We start from the raw sequence: 23,728 nt of genomic DNA on the forward strand, positions 1-23,728 counted from the left end.
TTCTTAACTCGCCCACTATTCTCTTTATTTATTTGTATTTTATCTTTGTCATAATAACAATAACCCATTGCTAATCATAATTTGATCATAGCTCTACAAAGAGAGTGTATATATAATTGGAATATAAATATTAATGTATAATTTGGTATTAATTATATTTTTATATAATTATAAATTGTCAAAATATTTAAAGATGAGAATACATGGATCTTCGGCCTTTCCCTTCAAAAGCAACACTTAATCACTAAATTAATGATTTTCTTTTATATATAAATGAAAGCTATAACATATACTTTTAATGGAAATCAAAATTGTGTTGGAAATTAATGGATTTGACTCCTACATATGTGAATGCAAAATAGACACCACATAAAAGAAAAAGAAAGAATAATTAAATAATAGAATAATAACATTATGATAAAGTAAGATTACAAATAGTTTTTCTTTCTTAAAAGAATCACTCAAAGAATTTTACCCCTTTCAAATGATTATCTCTTAATTTTTATTAAATATGTTGCCTATTTTAGGATAATAAAATGTGATACATGCGATTCAAATATGTTGCCTGTTTTAGGACAATGTCTTCTACCATATAACCAATTAAATTTTTTGCTTAATACATGAGATAACACACACTATATTAAAAATATATTATAATACTGATTTATGGAATTTAACTACTGATCTACTAGTTTGTCTAGTGACCCACCAACCTAGTGCCTCAACTAAATCAATGATTGGTTTGGTTTTGATAACTCTAATTTTGACTATACATCTCATACATGAAATTTACAACACTTACATAACATATTATGAAGTCTTCTCACAGCAAGTCCATCCAGTATAAATATCTACCTCTAATATTTATACATGTATGTTTGACTTGGTATCCCATATATGTTAGATTAAAAGACAATCTTGGATCCTTCAAGACATAAGTTTTAATTCTAACAAACTTAGATATTTTTGTTAAAGAAATGTTTTTCAGATCAATGGAAAGATGAACCTAAATAAACGATTGGTTATCATTTATGATGTCTAATAACCAAATCATCTGTTGAGAAAATAATTCAAATTTTTAAATTCAAATATCTAAGATATTATTTAGATTTTAAAAGATATTGATTCTTTTAGGATATTTTTTAGAATTGAAATATATTGTATTTATTTTAGAGATTTGTTTCCTTTTTTAAAATAGTGATGTAAGGTCAATAAATAAAGACTCTTGAGATGAGAAGAACCACCCGACCTGTAGAGGAGGTCACCGCCTTAAATGAGAAAGGAGGTCATATGAAGAAGGGTTTCCAAGTTTCACCAAAAAACTTGTGAATGATGGTTTTCAAGTTTTGCTAGAAAACTTGTGAGGAAGGGGTTTCCAAGTTTCACCCATAAAACTTGTGAGGAAGGAATTTTCAAGTTTAACCCACAACAATTGAAGGGAGGATTTTCAAGATATATATAACACATTTTGAAATAAATAATGAATATCCTTGTGGATGTAGGCATGAGGGACTGAACCACGTTAAATAAATTTGTGTGATTGTTTACTATTTCTTTTATTGTATTATTTTAATATGTTTCTCATCATCATTATTGTGCGTAAAAGAAAATAAGTTTTATTTGTTCCCAACAGTGGTATTAGAGCTCATGGTTCGTGGAGCCTGGTGACCTGTCTCTTGAGTATTGAAGATTAACATACAACGATTTGAATACCCAAGAAATGGAGACAAGGAATACTACAGAGTTAAAGTATGATTGAAGATGATTGTGACAAACATCCATGGCAACAAAGTCAAATTTGAAAATTTCAATTGAGGGAGAAATTGTTGGGAAAACAATTCAAATTTTTAAATTCAAATATCTAAGATATTATTTAGATTTTAAAGGATATTGATTCTTTTAGGATATTGTTTAGAATTGAAATATATTGTATTTATTTTAGAGATATGTTTCCTTTTTTAAAATAGTGATGTAAGGTCAATAAATAGAGACTCTTTAGATGAGAAGAACCACTCGACCTGTAGAGGGGGTCACCGCCTTAAATGAGAGAGGAGGTCACATGAAAGAGGGTTTCCAAGTTTTGCCAGAAAACTTGTGAATATTGGTTTTCAAGTTTCGCCAGAAAACTTTTGAGGAAGGGGTTTGCAAGTTTCACCCATAAAACTTGTGAGGAAGGGGTTTTCAAGTTTCACCCATAAAACTTGTGAGAAAGGGGTTTTTAAGTTTAACCCAAAAAACTTGAAGGGAGGATTTTCAAGATATATGTAACACATTTTGAAATAAATAATGAACATCATTGTGGACGTAGACATGAGGGGATGAACCACGTAAAATAAATTTGTGTGATTTTTTCCTATTTCTTTTATGATGTTATTTTAATATTTTTTCATCATCATTACTGTGGGTAAAAGAAAAGAAGTTTTTTTTGTTCCCAACATCATCTTTGTCTATATTATTCCTTAATAGATCAAAAGAATAAAAACTTCTTTAGTACTTAAACTCCAAAAAGGAACAAAGATATGGTTTTTGTCAGAGAAAGAATAAGTAGATATCTCATAATATGCAAGTCTTAGATGGTCATTTCCAACTAAAGCATGCAACAATTTCTTTCATTTTGTACCTTAAAGGTAATAAGTAGCCTCAATGATCAACTAAGAAGTGACAATTTTGTGAAATATATTTAATGCTCACAATTAATGCACCAACAAACACTTCTCTCTATAAGGAAGGAAGATGAAGAAAGAGAAAGTAAGTCTGTGAGAGAAGCTCAAGGATTTTCAATGGTCATCTTAAAAAAGTACCTATATAAAGAAGTTTGAAGACTCAAAAAGAAAATGTTGTGCATCAGGGGTTACCACACACATACACATGTCTCCACATTGGTGAGATATTGTCCGCTTTGGGCCTAGCCCTCACGATTTTGCTTTTGGACATCAACCAAAAGACCTCTCAACCAATGGAGACAACTGTGTGTATATAAACCCATGTCCATGCTCTTGTTTGAACGATGTGAGACTTTGCTTGCATCCTAACGATCCTCCCCTCAAACAAAGGACCATGATTTTACCCCCTTCCCTGCAGCGGAAACTACGAGTATTATCCGATGGTGGCCCACAGAGCTCACTCACGCTCAGAGTGGTTGCACCGCCGCTTCATCATGACCTCATGACAGCGGGACACGCCTCCTAACCTTCCAGCGTTTAGGAAAACTTTCGACACAAGGGATCCCCAACTTGGATCCACCTGCCAGCCATCATACTCGTCGAGCCGATCACCTGATCAAATCATTGGCTCTGATACCACTTGTTGTGCATCAGGGGTTACCACACTCATACACATGTCTCCACATTGATGAGATATTATTCGCTTTGGGCTCAGCCTTCACGGTTTTACTTTTAGACATCACCCAAAAGGTCTCTCAACCAATGGAGACAACTGTGTGTATATAAACTCATGTCCATCCTCTTGTTTGAACAATGTGGGACTTTGTTTGCATCCCAACAGAAAAAGATAACAACAATTGTAAAAATTTATTTCATTCTTTCTGTAATTCTTTGTACTTAAATTGATTGTATTACGTCTTGAAGTAAGAGGAAACAAGAAATGATTTTCCTACTTTAACTTTGTGTTATTGCTTAAAGCCTGAAGAGGCTTTGTTGTAAATAATATTTGGTTGTTGAAGTCTGGAAAGGTTTTGTTGTTCAAAGAATATTTAAGTAGTTGCATGAAAAGACAAGTTAAAGAATACATAGGTTGAGCCAAAGGTGGCTTGTAAAAGAATACTTTTATCATTGTGAAGGATAGTAGAACTTGATTAGGTTGATCAAGAGCTAGATGTAGTCTCGGTGGTTAAGACGAACCAATATAAAAATATCTCGTGTTCTTTATTCCTTACTTTTAGTTTACACTTTTAAAGCATTGTTACTACTTCACTGTTTCAAAAAAAATATTGAGTTTTTGATTAACACTATTTTACCCCACTTTTAGTATCTTTATTTTCTCCACAGTTTGGGATTAGAGTTCAACCTTTGACAAGGTTGAGCATCTAATCGTGCTAAAGAAAAAAATCCTAGGATGAAAAATAGTGAATATTAGTACTTGCCTAAAGGAACTTCTCTTACAAGCCATCAATTTTTAATGGAGAAGACTACCCATATTGGAAGGATAGGATGGAGATGTTCATTGAGTCCACCCAATACCATCTCAAAAAGATCATCATAGGTGATGATGTTCTCATGACCAATCCAGAGAATTAATACATGCAAGAAGACTATAACATCTTATAGCTCAACGCCGAGTCAATATACATTTTAGCTTGCTCTTTGTCTCAAATGAAGTACAACAAGTTTTGTAGTTGCAAGATTGTTAAGAAATATAGGAGACCATCAGGGTAACTCATGAGGGAACTAAAGACATATGGCTTAGATAAATTACTACTCTTCAAAGACATTATAAGTTGTTTTCAATGAAGGAGAACGAAACCATTGACGAGAAGTTTGGAAGATTTTAAACTATTCTCAACATGTTGAAATGCTTGGAAATTGAGTTATCAAAAGCTCAAAACAATTTAAAGATCTTAGATAACCTTCAAAAGATTTGGGAATCAAAGATTACTGCAATATCAGAGGCTCGTGACCTCAAAATTTTTATGTTGAATGAACTTTTGGGAGTCCTAAGAGTTCATGAAGTCCATCTAAACAACATGGATCATTTGAAAGCTAATGATTTTTTTGCTCTAAGGGTTGGTGAAGCCACTAAAAAAAAGTATAAAGGCAAAACTCTTAAGGTAAATCTAAGCATAGTAGCTCAGGTGAAAGTTTTGAGAACACAACGAATGATGAGATATCTCTCATGTCCAAGAAGTTCAATAACATGCTATAGAAGAAAGGGAGAATGAGAAACTTCCACAAAATGAAAGATATAGATAACCAATCCATATTGCTTTTAAATTGAAAGAAAAAACCTACTTCATTCCAATTATAATATCAATTATCAATATATGTAAACCCTAGAACATAAATTTGAATTGTTACACAAATATTATCTAATCGCAGGTATCTTATCCACACACACACACACACACACATATATATATATACACACACACACTTAGGGTTCTAAGAAGAATCCACAAGTAACCAAAGATTTATAATTATCAAATCAAATACTAAATTGAATACATATACATATCAATAACATCAAATAGAACATCGAAGAATCATAAAGCAGACAAAGACACATTTTTGAGAAACCCCTCACATACAGAATAGACAATAGAGACAAGATTAGGTAAATCTCACTACTCAACATACATTTCATGCCTAGAGCGAGGCTACTCACTCCCTCCTTAACTAGATAAACAAGATGCAAATCTCGAAGGTGCTCTCCAACAATCTCCAATTCTTCTCCTAATTCTTCAAAGCATAAGCGTGAAAAGAAAAGATAAGCATAAAAATAAAAGAACTATTGTAACCCCTTTCTTAAAACATTAACTCCTCGCCCTTTCAACATCATCCAATAGTTAAAACATTTTAACTCCAGTTACAAAATCATTCCCTCGCTTAATAAATTAAATAAATCATTTACATATTTTTCAAAAATATATTTAACTACATAAATAATCAAAACATATATTTTCTCCCAATATTTTCTATAACAAAATAACTTCACAAATTCTTCTTTATTAATAAAATATTTATAATTATTAAAAATCTCTAAAATATTTTATAAAATCCCTTTAACTAATTAAAATAATTATAAGAAAATAACCCTGAAAAATATAAAGTATATAAATAATAATTAAATAATTATATTAATAAAAAAATCTAGGGTGATACATAAATTAGTATAACTATTTTAAATGGTATTATTTTTTGAAAAGTTATTTACATATACAGAATATATTTAAACATATTTATTTATTAAAAAATTAATTGTCTAAAATAGACATTCATTTGTTTATTACATAAATTGAAATATTAAATTTAAATTTAAATTTTCTTATAAAATAATTTTTTTTTAATTTTTCTTAGTTTTTATGAATAGATATAAATGAAAAAATATCAAAGAGTTGAAAGTCTAAAATATTGTTTAAATCTCAATGTGAAATAAAGGACTTTTTATTTAATATAAAAAGTTATGTGGTATGCAATTAAGATGATTAGGATTTTTTTAAGAGTGGATTAAAATCTAGGTATTCAATTTGTTGTATATTAAATATTTTTTAAACGATGACTTTGAAGATAACAAATTATATTCACTATGTACATGCAATTTAAAATAAATAAATAAATAAAATATAGTTAAGAAAAGAATATGATACCGTTGAATCTTGAAAGACGAGGATCTATTATGTGCTTTTTGACTACCTTTCACACTACACAAATGTTTCACACATCTCAAGAAATACAAAGAGGGAGGAAGAGAGAAATTTCTAGCTCTAAAGAGTCTTGGACGAAATTTTCAGCCCCGAAAATAGTGCCAAAGTCTGTAATTTATAGACGTCAGACCTGACCAGAACGCCCGTTCCGGATTCGGAACGGCTCGTTCTAAAAGTGGAACGCCCCATTCTAAAGGCAGAATGGTTCGTTCCCCATTTGAACGTTTCCCAAAGTGAACTGCACTGAAACGACCCGTTCTAGATGGAGAACGGCCCGTTCTAAAGGTGGTATGGGTCATTCCCAATTTGAACGTTCCCATAGTGAATTGCACTGGAACGGCCCGTTTTGGCCCGTTCTCAATTAGGATTTTAGGTATTTTTTTAGTAACTTGGAACGACCCGTTCCAATTTTGGAATAGCCCGTTCTAGGCTACTAAAACCAACCTGTTTGGGCTTCAAGCCTCCGTGTTGTCATATGGTGTTGCCTCCATACTTTGGGAGCTCCTCCGCTTCATAGTAGACGTCCATTTCATTGTTTTGGTGGGTCTGGATAAAATTTGTTATTCACAGTATGCTTGTTAATACAACAAAATATCCAACAATAAATATAAGGTGTAGTAATGTAAATGAAACAAGTAAATAGATAGGGATAGAGAGATTTCACTTAAAGTTTTATATTGGTTCACCCCAATTGGGCAACATCCAATCCCCACACCAACTTGTGGATTTTTCACTATCATAGCCAACTGTTGTTCAAGAAACAACTTAGCCACCTATTGATATAAAAGCTTCACTACACAACCACCTGTTGTCAATGATACATACTCAACCTCCTACTAAGATACCCAACCTCTTAGGCACCTACTATGAAATATTCATATAACCATTGTTGTGATTTCCTTTGTTCCTTCCTACATGTCTACAACTCAGATCTAGGTAGGAAATGCTTTTTAAAAAAATAGGTTTTTGTATCCTAACACTCTACGAAGGTTACAACAGATTCTCCTAAGTTGGAGCTTTTAGTAAGGAAGATTCAGACTTTGTTTATCTATTACAAGATCAACACAATTGCTAAAGTGGAGATCTCTAAATAAATAAGAGTATGAAGCAAGGATTATAACTATGACAACTTGTGTTTTGATTACTTTAGTTGATCTTGCTTGCTTTAAAATTATAGCCTTGGTATTTTTTTTATAGCCATTGAAATATGTCTGTTGTGGGCAGCTTAGTTTTTAAATAGTGCAAGCCTCATTATATTTTCCTTTTTTTGGTATTGTCAACTTTTTCTCTAGATGATGGTACCTTTTAAGCAGATCTTCTCTTCAAACCTTCTGAATAGATTCTTCAGTACAAGTTTTTTGAGAAATTGTGTTTTAACTAAGACCTTATGGTAGATGGTTCAAAGAATTGGTCTTCTAAGCCAAGTCTTCAAAGGGATTTCCCCTAAGAGGAAATGTTTAGCTTGAACCTCTTTAATTAGAGACACAATATGCTTAACTTCTTGCTTTAGGATAGTCAAGACCTTGGTGCTACATGATAGTTTAAGTAGATCAAATACTATCTACTGAAGCTTTTGAATTGCAATACTTAAGCAACCTTCTGAGTACTAATAATCAATTATGAAACACTTGAACAAAATTGTTAGTACTTTATATGAGAACTCTTCTATATTAATTTTGAAAATAAGAATTTTTCATTATTCAAACATATATGCAAGCATAATTCAACAAAATTGAATTCATTTACTTGGGTTGTGCAGTTTTGTCCTTTGAGTTGAATTGTAGTAAATTAATTTTAAGTTGGCTAGAGGATTTTCTAGATCGAAGTGTATGATTATGCTGTTAAGGTGTAGAAAGATGTTACATTTTTTGAGATATTGAGATGAACATATTGCATTATGTATGGTTTTTCCTAAGTTGAAAAGTTGAATAAAAACTATTTCAGAAAAATGATTTGTTTTTAGTTGAAAGATTCCATTGTGTGAATTTAAGTTGTAGTATTCTAAGAGTCCTATATAAAAATGTCATTGTTTCTCTTCTAATTTGTCATTGTAAACTGGGTTTTGTTCTCCATCTATAAAAACCAATTTATCTTAAAATTCATGTTACCAAATGTTAAAAAAAGATAGATGAAACTAATTAGATTTATAATTATTAAGATGTTGCTAAAGATATTGAACGTAATAATAGATAATGAAAAAATAATTAAAAAGAAACTATTAATTCTCAACAAAAATTTTATATGGGTCAGTTATTATATTAGGACAATGCTAAGGAATTATATGTATATATATGTCCTAGAAATTTATTCCCAACTTATAGGCTTTTAGTTCTAACAGGATTATAGATTATCCTATCGCAATCCTCTCCGCAGAAACAACTAATAAATTTCACAATTTTCCACTACTTGTACAAACATTTCCATGCCGCCTCTAATTTAACAACAGCATTCTCTAAATCAATGATTATAATATATATATATATATATATATATATATATATATATATATATATATATATATATATATAAGAAAATTCTAACATGAAGTAACAAAAAATATGGTACATGGATGAAACATTATTTTTAACTATTAGATTTAATATTATAATAATCAACGGTTCAAATTTATTACCTATAACTGAGAAAAGAAAATTTTTGTATTTTGCAGATTAGTCCCTGTGTAAAAATACAGAATTTGAGAGGGTTGTTGTTTTGGCTGCTGGTGGGATGAGAGGATAAGGAAGACGACGGTGGCGAGTGTGACGGCGAGACCGTCGAGGGTGAGCCAGGGACAGGGAGGGCCAGATTTGGAGGTAGCGAGGTTTTGGTCGTAGCGGATGTAGTTGACAACGAAGAAGGCGAAGGAGAGGCCTGGAAGAGTTGAACTCCACAGACGACAGGGTGGGGGAGGTAGTGACAGAGGAGGGACATGACGCTGGTGGCACCAAGGAGGAGCCCGCACCTCCGCTGCCACTGTGCGAAGGAGGTCGCGCCTCCGCTGCCACCGCGCGAATGAAGTCGCGCTTTCACTGCGCGCAATGGAGGTCGCGCCTCCCTTGCCACCGCATGAGCAAAGTCGCGCTTCTGCTACCACTACTTGAAGGAGCTTGCGCCTCCACTGTCATCGCGCGAACAAAGCCGCGCTTCCGCTGCCATAAGGAGCCCGCGGCTCTACCGTGCTTTCGCTGCCACCTCCTGAAGGAGCCTGCGCCTCCGCTGCCACTATGTGAAGGAGGTCACTCCTCCGCTACCACCATCGTGGAAGGAGATGACACCTCCGCTACCACCGTGGCTTTGCTGCCATCGCGCCTCCCACTACAAGAAAAATGCTGATTTTCGACAAAAATTTCTGACGAAAACAGGTAAATTTTTGACAGATTTTTCTTTTTCCGACAAATTTCCGACAGATTTCAATCCGTCGAAAAAAGTGGCGTCGAAAAAAAAAATCCGTCAAAAATAATTTTTTTTGACGGATTTTTCCGTCAGAAATTTTCGTCAGAAATTTCCTTCAAAAATATCCGTCAGAAAATTCCGTAAAAAATTTATGAAGGAAAAATCCATTGAAAATTTCTGAGAATTTTCGGACAGAATTTTTCGTCGAAAATTATAATTTTTTTTAATTTTAATAAATTTATTAATATAATAACCCTCATATTTGGCCTCTCAAGAGTTTTATTTCACAATATTTCACTGTTTAGTGTACTGTGAAGTTCTGATGAGTAAGCTACCGAAATGTATATGTATGTTGTCAATATAACTTGTACAAATTAATTCATTTAAGTCATCCTCAAATATACAATCTCATATTTGTACTATAATAATAATATATAATAATTTTATATTACGAATAATAATAATATATTTAATTAGTTTTTATTTATATGTACTTACTTTTATAATTAACATCTACTTATTTCTATTTAAAATTATAATTTAGATTATTTAATTTTATAATTTATAATGATAATATAATTTATAAAATTATAAATATTTATTTATTACATACTTATAAATTAAATTTTAATATTTTAAATAAATTATTAATTAATTTAATATGTTTATTTACCTTAAATCAAACATATAAAATTCAAAAAATATATTTATCCTTGTTTTTTCTTCTAATTATTAACTTTTAATAAAATACTAACTTAAAATCTTATCTAATTATATATAATATTCTCATATCAAATTTAACACCAGATATTAGTTATACAAAAATATTAAAATCATATAGTAAATTGTCAATAAGATTTTAGTTAAATAATTTAAAATAATTAATGTTTCAATTATATTGTTAATTAGCAAATAATTTATTCCAAAACTAATTAAATTTTTTTATATTAATTATTAGTAAAATTTAATAACTTTTAATTTAACAATTAATTGGATCGATGAAATTTAACACACACCATGAGTTATTGAGCGGAATAACTTTACCAAGAGTTATTTTGTAAGTTATCTTAAATCAAACATATAAAATTCAAAAATGTATTTATCCTTGTTTATTTTTTAGTTATCAACCATTAATAAAATACTAACTTAAAATCTTATCTAATTATATTATAATATTTTCATATTAAATTTAAAACCAGTTCTTACATTTTCGACAAATATAAATTTGTCTGAAATATTCTATCAATAATATAGTTTTTCCTACAAAAATTTTCTCATCGAAAATATAATATTTCCGACAGATTTAATTTAATTTTATAAGAAATCATTTTCAATTAATATAACATTTTGTATATATGATTTAAGAGTAAAAGATTTTCAATTTAACGGCTGAATTTACAAAATTCACATTTAAGATAAAGTTATTGAGCGGTGTAACACTTAGTAAAATTTACGCCATTGTAATTATAGCCCCCCTCATATATATATATATATATATATGTGTGTGTGTGTGTGTGTGTGTGTGTGTGTGTGTGTGTGTATATATATATGTGTGTGTGTGTGTGTTATATATATATATATTAAATGTGACTTTTACTAAGTATTACACCACTCAATAATTTTATATTAAATGTGAATTTGGTAAATTTAACTGTTAGATTGAAAGTTCATATCTCTTATAGATTATATATACAAAACTTTATATTAATCCAAGATGATTTGATACTTCATTTTTATAAAACAAAATTGATGTAATATATTCATTTCAAAATACACTAAAATATGAACACTTTGATTACGTTCTAGTTGTTGTTCAATTTTAACAAAATTTGATATACACGTATAAAGTGATATGAACTTTCAATTTAACGGTTGGATTTACAAAATTCACATTTAATATAAAGTTATTGAGCGGCATAATACTTAGTAAAAGTTACACTAGTATAATTATAACCCCCTATATTATATATATACATGTATACACATATATTTATCTTTTTTATTTATTGTATACGTTGATTGAAAAAATCAAAATAGTAAAATTGTATACATTGATTAAAAAAAATCAAAATAAGAAAAATCAGAAGATTTATGTTCCATTTAGAATTGTTATTATAAGATATATTTTAAAATAAATTATCATCTAAAAATATATATTAGATATTAAAAACATATTTATATCATAAATAAATTAAACTTTATTTTTATAAAACTTAACATATTAATTTTTATATTTTTAATAGTGTTAAATTATTATAAAATAAGTCTTTATGATTGTAGTTCTATCCAAACATTTAAAAAATGTCTATGATAGATAAATAAGTCATACTTAAGATATATATTTTTAAAGAAAGTTAGGTTCAAACCAACTAAATTATAATAAAATATAGTGTGACCTAATTTATTTTCATGTTTAGTACTAATCATAGATATAAAAAACTTGTAATAAATAATTATAATATATATTTACACCTTTAAAAGATATATAAAATTTTTAATACTACAAATATATATAAGAAATTAAAAATAATAAATTAAAATAAGAAATTAAAAATAAGAATTAAAAATAATAATTAAAAAGAAGAAATTTCCGATGGATTTATATTTCCGTCGAAAATTTTCGACGGAAATATAAATCCGTCGGAAATTTTTGACGGAAATATAAATCCGTTGGAAATTTTTGACAGAAATATTCGTCGGAAAATTCTGTCCGAAATTGCCGACTGATCCATATCCGTCAAAAATTTTCCGTCAGAAATTTACATTTTTCTTGTAGTGTCCATTGTGCCTCTGCATATAATATAAGGACTATATTTTGCAAATATAAACAAGTTGGAAAACTTGTTATTACTGGTAACTTTAGTGCCTCATGGATGAGGCATGGACTCATCTCTTCATGTTAGAAGCATTCATATATATATATATATATATATATATATATATATATATATATATCCATTTACTCCAAGAGTAAGTTTACTTAAATTTATTCCGTTCAATAACTCATGTTCTATATCAAATTTCAGCGACCCAACCACTGAATTTAAAGTTCTTAATGCATAGATCAAATCTGCAAATTTTAAAAAAATTAGAAAATTATTTGATACTTCATTTCATTAATTCAAATTGATAGATAATCATAAAATCATTTTATACATTGATTTGAATTATTGAAACGAAATATCAAATGATTTTCAAAATTTTTAAAAATTTGCAAATTTGATCTATGCATTAAGAACTTTATTAAATTCAACGGTTGGATTGTTGAAATTTGATCTAAAACATGAGTTATTGAATGGAGTAAATTTAGGTAGACTTATTCCTATAATAAATGGATCTCTCTCTCTCTCTCTCTCTCTCTTTATATATATATATATATATTCATTTACTCTACTCAATGAGTTATATCAAATTTTAATAATTTAATCATTAAATAAAAGATTCTAAATACATATAGTTCAGGTTTGCAAAGTTTTAGAAAGTTTAAAAATTATTTGATATTCATATAAAATATCTTTATGATTATTCGTAAATTTGAATTAATAAAATATAATATCAAATAATTTTAAATTTTTTTAAAAAATTTATCATTGATCTATATATTAAAAACTTTTTATTAACTGAATTGTTAAAATTTGATATAAAACATAAGTTATTAAGCAGAGTAAATTTATTACCTTACTTTTAGATTAAGTAAATCAATTTCTCTCTCTATATATATATATATTCCATTTATCTTTTACTTGTCAAACTTCAAATTGTTACGCAAGTGCCCACCCGGGCAAACCAAACTTTCGTACGTACCCTTCGGGATAGGACACTAATCACTTTGAAAATCAAGGTACCCCACTGGCTTAAGGATGTCTATAAAATGCCACATATAGAATAGAATTGAAGCACCCATAAATACAAATTAAACATGGACAAGTTTCTTACTTCACTGTGCTTCCTCTTCCTTTGCATTTCTCTTTTCCCTTCTTTTTCTTCTCCGGCCATACTATTTCAGGTATCAATTAATTGTGAAATTCATCTCAACCTCTCTTTCTTTGTATTTTTATCAACAAAATTTTTTTACAACAAAAACGATGAGATCAAACCTTGATCTCCATATATCTATCTCAATCTTTATCATATGGTCAATCCCACTGATTTTCTCTTTTTGTATTTACAAACAAACATTGTTATATGACTGATCACATGCAAGTAAAGGTGCTTATTTGTTTTCTTTTTCTTTTTAAGTAAGATGTACATGTGTTTGTGTTATAGGGGTTCAACTGGGCATCAATTGAAAAAGCAGGAGGATGGTACAACTTCCTCAAGACCTTGGTACCGGACATAGCTGATGCTGGAGTTGAGTATGTTTGGCTTCCTCCTCCCTCTAACTCTCACGATGATGGTCCTCAAGGTATATATTTTCTTTAAGTTCTTCTCATTTCATTTAATGAGACAGTTACCAAACCCAGACCAACAAACTTAGTATAGAATATTTAAACCACCTTTTGATTTATTTAGCCACCATGGCCCCACTGATTTCAGAAATACACAACTTACATGCAGAAATTATTAAGAAGCTATAATTTATAAATTACTAAATCTCTATTGTTATAATCAATTATTATATAAGGTGTATTTAAAATTTTCAATTTACAATTTTTTTAATAATATTTAATTACATGTCATAAATAGAAATATATTTCAGAATACTTAATTTCTCAAAGTATTAGACATGCTCCAGCATGTAAGTTTTATTCATACATGTAGTGCATTAACTGCGTGCCAGGATGATTAATGGAGCATGAACATTGAAAATACATAACGTGTACTACTACTCCATGTGAAAAATGGGAACTGCATGTATGGCTAAAGATATGTGAGTGAAACCACCTGAACCAGTACGTAGAAGACAGAATGCACCGCTTTGCATGAAAACAAACGCACTGCATTGGAACTTTTAGTTGAGAATTGACGTGATTTGATCAATGTTGTTTCATTTTGAAGTAACCATTTAACTTGTGATTTGGATTGTGGTGAAGCTAGGTTACTTGCCGAAGAGGCTATACGACCTGGACACGTCAAAGTACGGGAACAAGGAGGAGCTGAAGTCGCTGATAGCGGCATTCCGCGCGAGAGGAGTGAAATCCGTGTCCGACATAGTCATAAACCACCGAACAGCGGAGAGGCTCGACAACAGAGGACTTAGCGTCTTCGAAGGTGGCACCCCCGACACGCGCCTCGACTGGGACGTGTCCTACATTTGCAGCACCGACGTTAGATTCAACGGCACCGGGAACCCCGACACCGGCGACGACTGGTGGGGCGCCCCCGACGTCGACCACACCAATCCCACGGTGCAGAAGGAGCTCTCAGATTGGATGAATTGGCTCAAGACAGAAGTTGGCTTCTCTGGGTGGAGATTCGACATGGTTGTCGGGTACGCACCCAGGTTCACCAAAATCTACATGGACCATACCTCACCCGATTTTGCGGTTGGTAAGTTCCTACTAACCTCCCTATAATTAATATGTCGTGCTGTGGTTGCTATCGTTAGTATATAAGTGTGAACAAGAGACTTACATATTCAGAGTTAGAAAAGTATGTATTTGACAAAGTCAAATAGACTTGTAAACAAGAGTATTAATATTTTGATAAAAGAAAAAGCTTCATAAATTTGATGTCTTAGATTGAGTTAAGAAGTTGAGTAATAACTCAAAATGACTTATAAATATGATATTTCAAGATATTTAGTTAAAATGACTCACAGTATTGTTGGGGAGTTTTTAACGCCGGGGAGCATTCCACACAATGGGTAGTGAGTAAGTCATACAAGTGAGCTTGACACCACAACATAACCTAAAACCTTAAGACATTAGGTAGGTGGGTCTTTCTCACTTATATATTACTCAACATATATGCCCAACTCTAACCAATGTGGGACTTCACTTCACACTTGAACTCCAACACTCCCCCTCAAGTGTGAATCCCTTCAACATGGTCACGCTCCTCCTCGAGCGGAAGCTTTTCTTTCGTCCACGAGTATTCAATGGTGGCTTTACTTGCACTATCGTTGCACAACGACACAAGTCCTCCACACCTCTAGGGAGACTTTTAGTACAAGGGATGATCCTACTCTTGGATCTCCTGCCAATTCCATTCAGGATCCCAGCCAATACTCGTCTGAGTCGATCACCAGTCACTTGGTCGAACCAGGCTTTGATACCAATGTTGGGGAGTTTTTAACGCCGGGGAGCATTTCACACAATGGGTAGTGAGTAAGTAATATAAGTGAGCTTGACACCACAACATAACCTAAAACCTTAAAGCATTAGGTAGGTGGGTCTTTCTCACTTATATATTACTCAACATATATGCCCAACTCTAACCAATGTGGGACTTCACTTCACACTTGAACTCCAACAAGTATTTAATCATATTGCCAAATTGAGTATGTATTATATTTTTTCTTCTTCTTATACACGTCTTGTATTGTGCATGATAGGGGAATTGTATCAGAACGTGTCGAGGGGAGAAGATGGGAGGCCCTTGGCGAACCAGGACGCGCACCGTGCAACGTTGGTGAAATGGGTTGATGAAGCGGGTGGTGCTGTTACTGCTTTTGATTTCACCACCAAAATGGTTCTAGGTGCTGCTGTTCAGGGTGAGTTGTGGAGGATGAAAGACTCTAATGGGAAGCCACCCGGGATGATCGGAACAAAGCCTTCCAATGCTGTCACCTTCGTCGACAACCATGACACTTGGTCTCAGAGAACGTGGCCTTTCCCTTCTGATAAAGTTATGTTGGGTTATGTTTACATCCTCACTCATCCGGGACACCCCACAATTGTAAGTATTACTTTATCTCTTGATATTTGCATGTCCTATTTTAGGTAGTTCAAGTGTTAATGGTTTCAATCAATTATTCCATGACATACATTTGAAATTTTCAACTTTCAAGAAAAAATTAATTACACTTCATTACATATTACGAATAGACTAACTATATGAATAATGTGGTTTAAGACCACCAAATAATTTCTTCTGGATATATACTTTAGTTGATGTATGATAACCGTTTCTAAAAGTACGTTTAAAATTAATAAGAGATATAAAGAATTTTTAACACCCAAAAGTATATTGAGAATAGTTTAATTGTATAAATCTAAAATGTTGTTACATTTGTGTTGTTTGTGCATGCAGTTCTACGATCACTACATCGAATGGGGGCTAAAGGAGCCGATAAAGACAGTGACCGAAATAAGGAAGAGGAATGGAATTACGGCCACAAGCACCGTAAATATTCTGGCTGCTGAGGCTGATCTCTACATGGCCGAGATTGACAACAAGATCATTGTCAAGATTGGACCTAAACAAGATCTTGGGAACCTTCTTCCACCAAATGTTCAGGTCGCTACCAGTGGACAAGACTACGCTGTGTGGGAAAGAAAATGAAGCAACAATGAAGCCGTGCTTGAGAAATAATTTAAATAAATAGAATCATTAAGAATAAGATTATTGGGAGTTTACCATGGTATATTTATATTTATATTAAATAAAATTATTTTGATTACAGATAAGTTGCGGTAGTAGTAATTATAGCGGTAATAATATTAGCGGCAGTAATATTAATGGTAGGTCTTATGATTATCAACCCACATGGGTCTGTGTTTACTTCAGATTTAGTTTTATTTGTACGAATAAAACAACGATCATAAGATAGCTACCATCATTTTAGTAGTTAACAAGGCATGCTAAGAGGTTGAAGACTCGCTTTTGTAAGATTTTATGATAAGAGATTGTAATCATATATAAGTTAAATAGCTGTAATTATATGCTAGATATGTAAAAGCTCCGGCCACAACGTGAATGTATTGCTAACTGTGGATGGGACTGTGCGCGGATCGATTGCAGTGTGCAATTATACATTTTAATGATTTTAAGTAATGGCTCAAGATTTAACCTTTGTTCAGCAAAATTTATTTAAAGGCAAGTGACTTTGGCCTTTACATGATATAGAAGCTTTGTTGCTTTTCCCCGGCTCAGTTGGATGACTTTTATCTCCAATATGCACACACCATGCCATTCATAATACTTCAAATCTCAAACTCAAAAAATCTCTTTGATCCGATCAAATCTCACAGATCTTTACAAAAGCCGAGGTTCAATACATCAGAAGCCTATACATGATACATATTCATGTTATTTTTTCTTTTCTCACCAGGGATGCAGAACTTATTTGTATGTCCTCATAAAACGCTGAGTTGGAGACCATTCACAATCCTCTCAGTGAGATGGAGTATAATGCAATGAACCATTATCATACACACAGCAATGACTAACATGTACAAGTATGGTATAACTTTGAATAACCTCCAAAAGGATGAGATGTTCAGATATCTGCAGCATAACAGTGCAACAAGGGACTATCATCAATGCGTTGAATGCGACCTTTTTTTACCAAAGAACATCAAAATCCATGGGAAAAATGACTTCTTCTTCTTCTTTCTTGTTTCTGGGGATGGTACAGTTCCACTATTTGAATGAAGATAAGACTTTGAACTGGACAAGTAATGTACAGGCATAGATGCATTATGAGCTTGGTCAAAATTATTTGCATCCTTATGCCTCTCAAAACTAACCTTGGTACTTCTACTTTGCGTTACTTCTCCTTGGCCCAATCCACCAGCTTTTCTTCTTTGCTCATGTTCAGCCCTCCATTTTCTCAATTCTTGTTCTACACCTAATTTTCCTTCCCTTGCCTTTTCGGCTTTCTCCATTGCAATCTTCAGAGACTCCCTTCTAGCAGCCATCTCTCTAGTCACATCATTCAACTTCTGCAAGGTTTTCAATTCAGACTCCTTAGCTATCTTGATTTCAGAATTAGCAGCTGCAACCCTAATGTTGGCTTGATCTTCTGCTTCATGTGCTTGTTTGCTGAGATTATAGTACTCCTCCACCGAAACCGACACCCAAGAGGATGAATCCACTGCTTCATTGTTGTTGTTCCTAGATGACTCATTCAATGCTTTAGTTGCTGCTATTGCCAACATTTCAGAGGCCCTTGCAGCCTCTATCTCTTTTTGTGCTGCAAGTAATTTACTTTGCATTGTACTTGCACAAGCCTCGGCTTGTTCTGCCTCCTCCTTCACTCTCCTCAACTCTTCGCGAGCTGCTTGAGCAAACAAGTTGGCCTGATTAGCCTCTTCAACTGCTTGCTGTAGTTTCTTTGGAAGCTCCTGAATCCTCTCTCTGCCTTCTTTCTCCCTCATCTGAACCAAAGCCATTTCTGATCTAGTGTTGTGTAGATCAGATTCAAGAGATGAAACCGTAACGGAGGCCATTCCCTCTCTTTGTCGAATCGATGCAAGAGATGATTTCTCATTTTCAAGTTCTGATTTCAATGATGCTGCAGCCACCTTTAGGTAATTTACCTCAGTGGTGGCTTTCTCTATGTTAAGCTTTACTTCCTCAAGCTCCTTTTTGGCTGATGCAACTGCTTCTTGTATTTCACTGTGAGTCTTCTTCTCTGGCTCCTCTAACTCTCCTTCATCACCTTCATGCTTAGACTTAGATGATTCCATATAAACATTTAACTCGGCTTTCAAATCAAGCAGCAAAGCCGAGGCTGTGTTGAGTTTAGATTTGAGATCATTAGCAGACAAAATCTTCTGGTTGAGTCTCTGAAGTTCTTCTTCTGCCTGTTTAAGTTCTTTGTCCCAATTGAGAGAATCTTGATCTCTTGCCATGACTATCCCTATTCTGTGTTCCTCTGCTTCCATGTGTGCAGCATGAGCAGATTCCAGTGCCTCCTTTGTGGCAATGAGCTCAATAGTCAAGTCTTCCACTGTCTTCTCTACTTGCTTTGATGAAGCAACAGCCTCTTCAGCTTTCTTAACAGCTTCATCTTTTTCATCAACTAAGGATGCATATTCCACACGCAATGCATCCAGCTCCTCTTTAACAGATGTTAACTCCGTGATAGCAGATGAATACCTGGCTTTAGCTACCTCAAGCTGTGCCTTGGCAGCAATGCTGGAGTCATCAGCAATACCTTGCTCCATCTCTTCCACTCTCAGCTTTGCAAGTTCTGAGTCCTGTCTTGCTTGACGCTCTTCTGTTTGTGCCCTCTCTAGGTTAAGTTTTAGTTCTTCTATTAGTCTCTTTGTGCTATCCAGCTCTAACAGTACTTGCATTTTTGCTTGCTCAGCAGCTTGTGATTTTTTTTGGTACACCGGGATCTCCTGCTGTGCCTTATCAAGTTCAAGTTCTACATGCTTGCGTCTCTGCATACTCGAGAAAAACCAAAGTTAAATGGGATTCCAGCAGATATGGCTACCATAGTCATTATTCATTAGTATGATAAATAAATTAACTTCCTGCTTTGAACAAAAAGTATTTGGTTTTTGACAAAGTATAATGGGGATGGATCAATAATTTATCCCTCATTGTTGTTGGCAGCAAGCAAGCATGGAAGACAAACCATCATAGTTCTACTATGTATTGCAAGGGTAACATAAAAAAATTTACATTGAAAGGACAGAAATTGTGCCAAAAATACTTATGATTTTGTTCCTACCTTGTCTCTGTCCAAAATCATTAGATAAACATGGAAATCATAAAATACAAATCAATGAAATGTATCTGAGAGCTGCAACTACTTTATAGTTGAACCAGAAGTATTTAACTTCCAGATTCACACAATTCATGGTCTCCTTGAAAATAACATTTGAGGATGTCTTACCAAAAAAAAAATCAACATATTAACTTTGTTTTATAATATTTTCCCAAAACTGAGATATAGAATAAACTCTGCTCCTTGCCAAATGAGTTTAGAAGCAAATATTTGTTAAGAACAAAGGGACAAGTTATGAATAAAATCTAGCAACAAAATGTTGGGATAGTAAATTCTAGGGATACAACATATTTAAACCAAATGTCACTTTGTTGATACACCACACAACTATAATAGAGGGAAAGAGAATGTACTCTTCAAGTCATCCCAAAAGGTATGATTTGGGATATGAAGCTGTGGCTTGGCTCAACAGATAATGAGTTTTGCGTTGTTATCATTAATATTGACAAGAAAATAGCCACCAAAGCAACATTTAAGCATTGGTTATTGCTTCTTAACATTTATAACTGCAGTTTATAATAAAAATAGTAATGAAGGTTGTTGTTCTCATCCTTTTTCTCATATCTCAGCATTTTCCTAATAACCTATCTTCTAATGAATAATTGGCTTGTCTTTAAAATGCATTCAAAACATCCAAAAGAATTCTGGCCTCATGAAGAAGTAAAGTAATAGAGTTACAAAACTTTAGGTAAAATGAAATAAATGCAAGACAGATATACCTCCACGGTCTGGATTCTATGAGCCTTCCAGTCCACAATGCCTCCAAACTTGGAAACAGCTTCCTTGACAGATTCAAATGGAGCTGCTGTATCAATAAGGCCTCTTTTTTCAGCAATCTGCTTGGCATAAGTAGGTGAGTCAACAGCTCCCACAACAACATCATTAATATTGCGAGACGGATCTGTCGTTAGTTCTTTCTGGTCATTCTGGAACTCTACATTTTCAGAAGAGGACGCCAATAGTTTTATCTGATTATCATCACTGACAGAAGGTAAGTCAACAGCTTCGACAGACACATCATCAATTTCCGTTTGAGGCAGTTCTATCTTAAGTTCTTTGTGATCACTTGGCAAATCCGTCTTTTCAGAAGAGGAAGCCAAGAGTTCTATCTGATTATCATCATCCTTGCCAGCAGGTGAACCAACAGCTAGCTCTGCAGCATCAGTATCCGTGGTTTGAGATGGATCAATTATTGGTTTTTTCTGATCCTTTTCCAAATCTATTTTTTCTGAAGAGGAAGCCAAGAGTTTCATCTGATTATCATCATCATTGCTAGCAGTGCCAGCAGGTGATCCAACAACTCTCTCAGCAGCATCAATATCCATTGTTTGAGATGGATCTACCATTAGTTCTTTGTGGTCATTCTGCAACTCTTTTTCCACAGAAGGGGAATTTGAGAGTTCCATCTGATTACCAACATTACTTCCAGCACTGAGAGTAGAACCACCATCCTGCTGCCCGTTTGAGATATCTTCTAAAGCTTGAGATTCAGAATCTGCAGACATCCCTCCCTGGTTGCTTTGTTCTATTACATGAACACTAACATTTGGTGTTGAAGCTGAATTATCTATGGGAACATGAACATCATTAACCTTGGTTTGAGGTGGGTCTGTTATTCGTTCTGTGGGATTAGTCTGCAACTCTGTTGTTTCAGAAGAGGAAGGTGAGAGATTCATTGAATTATCAACATCATCGGTACCAGTGGTGGTAGAAACACCATCCTGCTGCCTGTTAAAGACATCTTCTAAAGCTCCTGATTCGGGATGTGATACCATGTGGTGGCTTTGTTCTGTATCATGAATTGTGGCTTTAGGAGTAGAAGATGGATTATCATTATCAGTGTGATGATATTCATCCTGTCCTACAGTTTGACCATCAGAAGCTTTTAGGGACTCTTCTAAGTCTGAGAACTTAGTTCCTGGAAAATGAGTGCCAGGTTCCACTCTACTATTATTACTGAGTTGATTGGTGGCAGCTTCAATGGAAGACTGGCTATCGGGTGGATTTATCATAGCAGTATTCTCTTCAGGGGTTTCTGCTTGTGGCCTCAGTTCAGCACTTGTTGAAGAGGTTTCTGATTCTGAGGATGGCTTGTCTTCAGCATCCTCCATTTGTAAGAGCAATTGGAAGTGCTAAAGATATCTAAAAGGCAAACAATAAAGACAATCAATCAGTGAAAAAATGAAAGTTGTTGTATAAAAGCAATTCATGTAGACGTTTCAAATTTAAGAGGGATGACAACAGCCAACAACATGTAGTAAAATGATAATTGATTTCCATATAATATCATTTCATTTTTTCACACCCATCACATATATTGCAATGTTAGAAGAAATTAGATCAAGGTTTATGCAAATTGCCTGAAACACTAAATGATGCTCTTTATTACGTTTTAACTTTTCACATTGATCAGAGGACAGATAGAAACTTCTTTATGGAGAATTCTAATTTCCCCCAAAAATAAGCCAAAATTGAATCACATACGTCAAACAAAACATTCTAAAGAATAATTATATAGTGCTTGAACATCAATCAATGAAAGAAATACAGAATCTTATGATGCATGAAAAGCTAAAGTCCCTCCCCTCCACATACACGTTGACATTGAAATCAAAATTACAATCACGTAAACAAAATCTAGGTACTTCAAAATTAATATTTTAAGCAATAAATTGTTAATACCATACATCTGATACAATTATAGAAAAGCAAGTTCATATCTCTGTATTGGAAGCCAGGTTAATCTTTACATCAAACCATTTGTACTGGCTAACCTTTTGAAGGCAAATATGTTGGCTTTCATTTGTTAACCATACCAGGTAACAACAAGTGGACATGTTCCTCCAATCTTTAACTAGGTTGTTGAAAATTCTCCTGATATATGTAGATATCAATGGAGAAAAACACACAAAAACTTATGGAAAAGGCAAGAGATACCATATCATATCATATCATATCATATCATATCATATCATATCATATGGAAAATAATTATATACAACCCCACCTATAAATCATAAATTATAATCCAAACTTTGCAAACCAGAAAAATTATTATGATTATAGGACTTCATAAGGAGGAATTCAAGAGGGCGAGGAACAAAACAGATGTAAGAAATAACGTGTTGAAAAAGGAAAAGCAGAAAGAGAACATGAGGGAGAGGAAGGTACCCTGATTAAGCAGAAACAAAAGTATTGATTGAGATTTAGGAGATATTAATGATGAGTGAAAATTTTTTGGGGAGGAAAGAGAATGAAAATTAAAATTAGATTCTGCAAAAATAAACTGAGGGAGAAAAAGTTGGAGCTAAATTTAGAAGGAGGAAAAT

At 33.0% G+C, this 23,728-nt stretch overlaps 2 protein-coding genes across 4 annotated transcripts; one reads left to right on the top strand and one right to left on the bottom strand.

The window, feature by feature from the left end:
- The first annotated feature begins 13,621 nt into the window (after window positions 1-13,621).
- LOC109812324 (alpha-amylase) lies at window positions 13,622-17,532 on the top strand. 2 transcript variants are annotated; one of them, XM_020376266.3, is made up of 5 exons: window positions 13,622-13,778; window positions 14,039-14,177; window positions 14,810-15,262; window positions 16,269-16,612; window positions 16,967-17,532. In XM_020376266.3, the coding sequence occupies exons 1-5, from the start codon at window positions 13,692-13,694 to the stop codon at window positions 17,216-17,218; spliced, it is 1,275 nt and encodes a 424-aa protein (XP_020231855.1). In that variant the 5' UTR covers window positions 13,622-13,691; the 3' UTR covers window positions 17,219-17,532. The 2 variants fall into 2 exon arrangements, with proteins under 2 accessions (XP_020231855.1, XP_029130013.1); XM_029274180.2 differs by lacking the exon at window positions 13,622-13,778 and having other exon boundaries at window positions 14,037-14,177; window positions 14,806-15,262.
- A 334-nt stretch (window positions 17,533-17,866) lies between these two features.
- LOC109812323 (protein WEAK CHLOROPLAST MOVEMENT UNDER BLUE LIGHT 1) lies at window positions 17,867-23,728 on the bottom strand. Of its 2 annotated transcripts, none has more exons than XM_083064428.1 (3): window positions 23,571-23,728; window positions 21,119-22,541; window positions 17,867-20,049 (listed from the first exon to the last, which is right to left on the bottom strand). In XM_083064428.1, exons 2-3 carry the CDS (start codon window positions 22,508-22,510, stop codon window positions 18,196-18,198), a joined length of 3,246 nt encoding a protein of 1,081 aa, XP_082920554.1. In that variant the 5' UTR covers window positions 22,511-22,541; window positions 23,571-23,728; the 3' UTR covers window positions 17,867-18,195. The 2 variants fall into 2 exon arrangements, with proteins under 2 accessions (XP_082920554.1, XP_082920555.1); XM_083064429.1 differs by lacking the exon at window positions 23,571-23,728 and adding an exon at window positions 23,174-23,373.

Source organism: Cajanus cajan, chromosome 9, assembly GCF_000230855.2.
Source record: "Cajanus cajan strain Asha chromosome 9, NIPB_CcT2T_4, whole genome shotgun sequence".
NCBI classification, from domain to species: Eukaryota; Viridiplantae; Streptophyta; class Magnoliopsida; order Fabales; family Fabaceae; genus Cajanus; species Cajanus cajan.